General features: G+C 70.4%; 1 protein-coding gene across 1 annotated transcript in view; it reads right to left on the bottom strand.

The window, feature by feature from the left end:
- Window positions 1-182: 182 nt before the first annotated feature.
- The window catches only part of H696_01900 (hypothetical protein), a gene marked incomplete at its 5' end in the record, with an annotated part of 4,546 nt that continues 2,962 nt past the window's right edge, over window positions 183-1,766 (bottom strand). The window contains 2 exons of the mRNA XM_009495801.1: window positions 183-765; window positions 931-1,733. Coding sequence (XP_009494076.1) covers window positions 537-765; window positions 931-1,733 — 1,032 coding nt within the window. The remainder of the gene's footprint in view (window positions 766-930; window positions 1,734-1,766) is intronic.

Genomic DNA, 1,766 nt, shown 5'->3' with positions numbered 1-1,766 from the left:
CTCTCTCTCTCTCTCCCTCCTGCGTGTGCCTGGCCGCGTCCACTTCGCCTGGGTGCATGTCGCGCCTGGCCACCGCCCATTCGCGCCACATGCCCGCCCCCCTGCGACAACATGCGCGCGCTCCCCAGGACCCCCTCCTCAATGGAGCATGTGTTCCACCACGGCCCGCGCGCAAAACAAAAAGCACTGTGCAACTATATTACAAGCACACACAAGGACATGGTTTCTCAAAGGGCGATGCTGGCGCCGCCATAGCAGGGGGGCATCAGCCGTGACGGGTGGTCCCTAGCCCCGCCGCCGGCCGCGCGCGCCGGCCACAGCTGCACCGTCCCAGGCATCTAGGTCGGGCGCGGCCGGCCTCCGGTGCGCAGGACACACCCGCGCGCATACGCGCGCAGCGTCATGTGCCCGTGCACCGGCGCGACCCCGCCACTTGCCCCGGGAAGGGTGCTCAGCCACGGCCGGCGGCCACGGCCGGAGGGGGGAGGGGAGAGATGGGCACACACGTGCGCGCGCGCGCGCATGTACGCACCCTCTTAGCGGCGGGCCGCGCGGCCGCGGCTAAGCCGCGGGAAGGTAAGCGGCACGCGCAGGACATACACATTGGCGGTGGGCTTGTCGGTGGAGTTGGTGGCAGTGAGGTCGGCCTTGGAGTCGTCGTCCTCCTCGTCGACGAAGTCCCCCGACCCGGCGGAGGCGTCGGAGAAGGTGCGCGTGCGGCGCTGCGACGTGGTGCAGCCCATGTTCCGGAGGTAGGTGGCGATCCTGGATGCAGCCCCCCCGGCCGGCAAAAGCGCAAGCGCCGGAGCAGAAGCAGCATGGGTCGGTCAGTGGCCAAAAAACAAGACAAGCGAGGAGGGAGGTCCCCTCCCAGCCGCCGCCCCCCCCCCCCCCCCTCCTCCCCGGGCGGGCAGCATCACACAAACGCACTTCTTACGGTCAAGCAGCAGATCCGGCGCGATGAGGGCCGGGTCCAGGGCGAAGTTCTCCAGATGCAGGCACAGGGCCAGGATGTAGGACACCAGGAGGTCGCGCGCGAAGGAGGACAGCACGCGGCCCTTGATGGCCAGGGTCGGGCTGGCCCCCTCGTCGGCGTCCGGCTCGGCGGCGGCCTTGCTGCCGCCGGCCGCCGCGGCGTTGGCGAACTTGCTGACACAGCGAGCCGCGCCGTCGGCGGTCATGACATCCTCGAAGAGGTAGGTCAGCTTGTTCTCATTCTGGATGACGGACTTGGGCGACCGGAGCAGGCGCACGAGCGCCGTCATGTAGGCCAGCATGCGAAGGACCGGCTGGCTGGCGGTGACGGCGGCGTGCTGGATGCGCAGGTGCCGGGCCACGAAGTTGCACAGCTCATGCTCCTTGACCACGCGCTCGATCTCCGACGGGCCGCCCTTGACCGCGTCACGCAGGAGGGCGATGTTGATGCCGGCCTCCTCGGCCGGGGGGATGAGCACATCCAGGCGGTAGACGTCCTCCGGCGTGGCGGCCAGCCGGTCGAACGGCGGCAGCGGCGAGTCCTCGGACACGGCGGCCATCGGGTCGGCCTCCGGCGCGTCGGGGTCCGGCAGGTCGGCAGCCATGGCGCCCACCCGGGCGTCCAGGGTCTCGGTGATGGCCGACGCCGAGGACCGGAGCATGTCGACATTGACCTTGTTGCGCTCCTGGGTGCGGATCTGCGACACGAGCTTCCGCGCGCCGAACGTCTCGCCGAGGTCGTTCCGGCGGTCGGCGAGCTGCGACAGGAGGCGGGGGAGGAGGGGGGGGGG

Source organism: Fonticula alba (assembly GCF_000388065.1).
Source record: "Fonticula alba strain ATCC 38817 unplaced genomic scaffold supercont2.3, whole genome shotgun sequence".
NCBI classification, from domain to species: Eukaryota; order Rotosphaerida; family Fonticulaceae; genus Fonticula; species Fonticula alba.
Note: the sequence above shows the minus strand (reverse complement) of the source record. Positions and strands in the feature narration are given on the sequence as shown.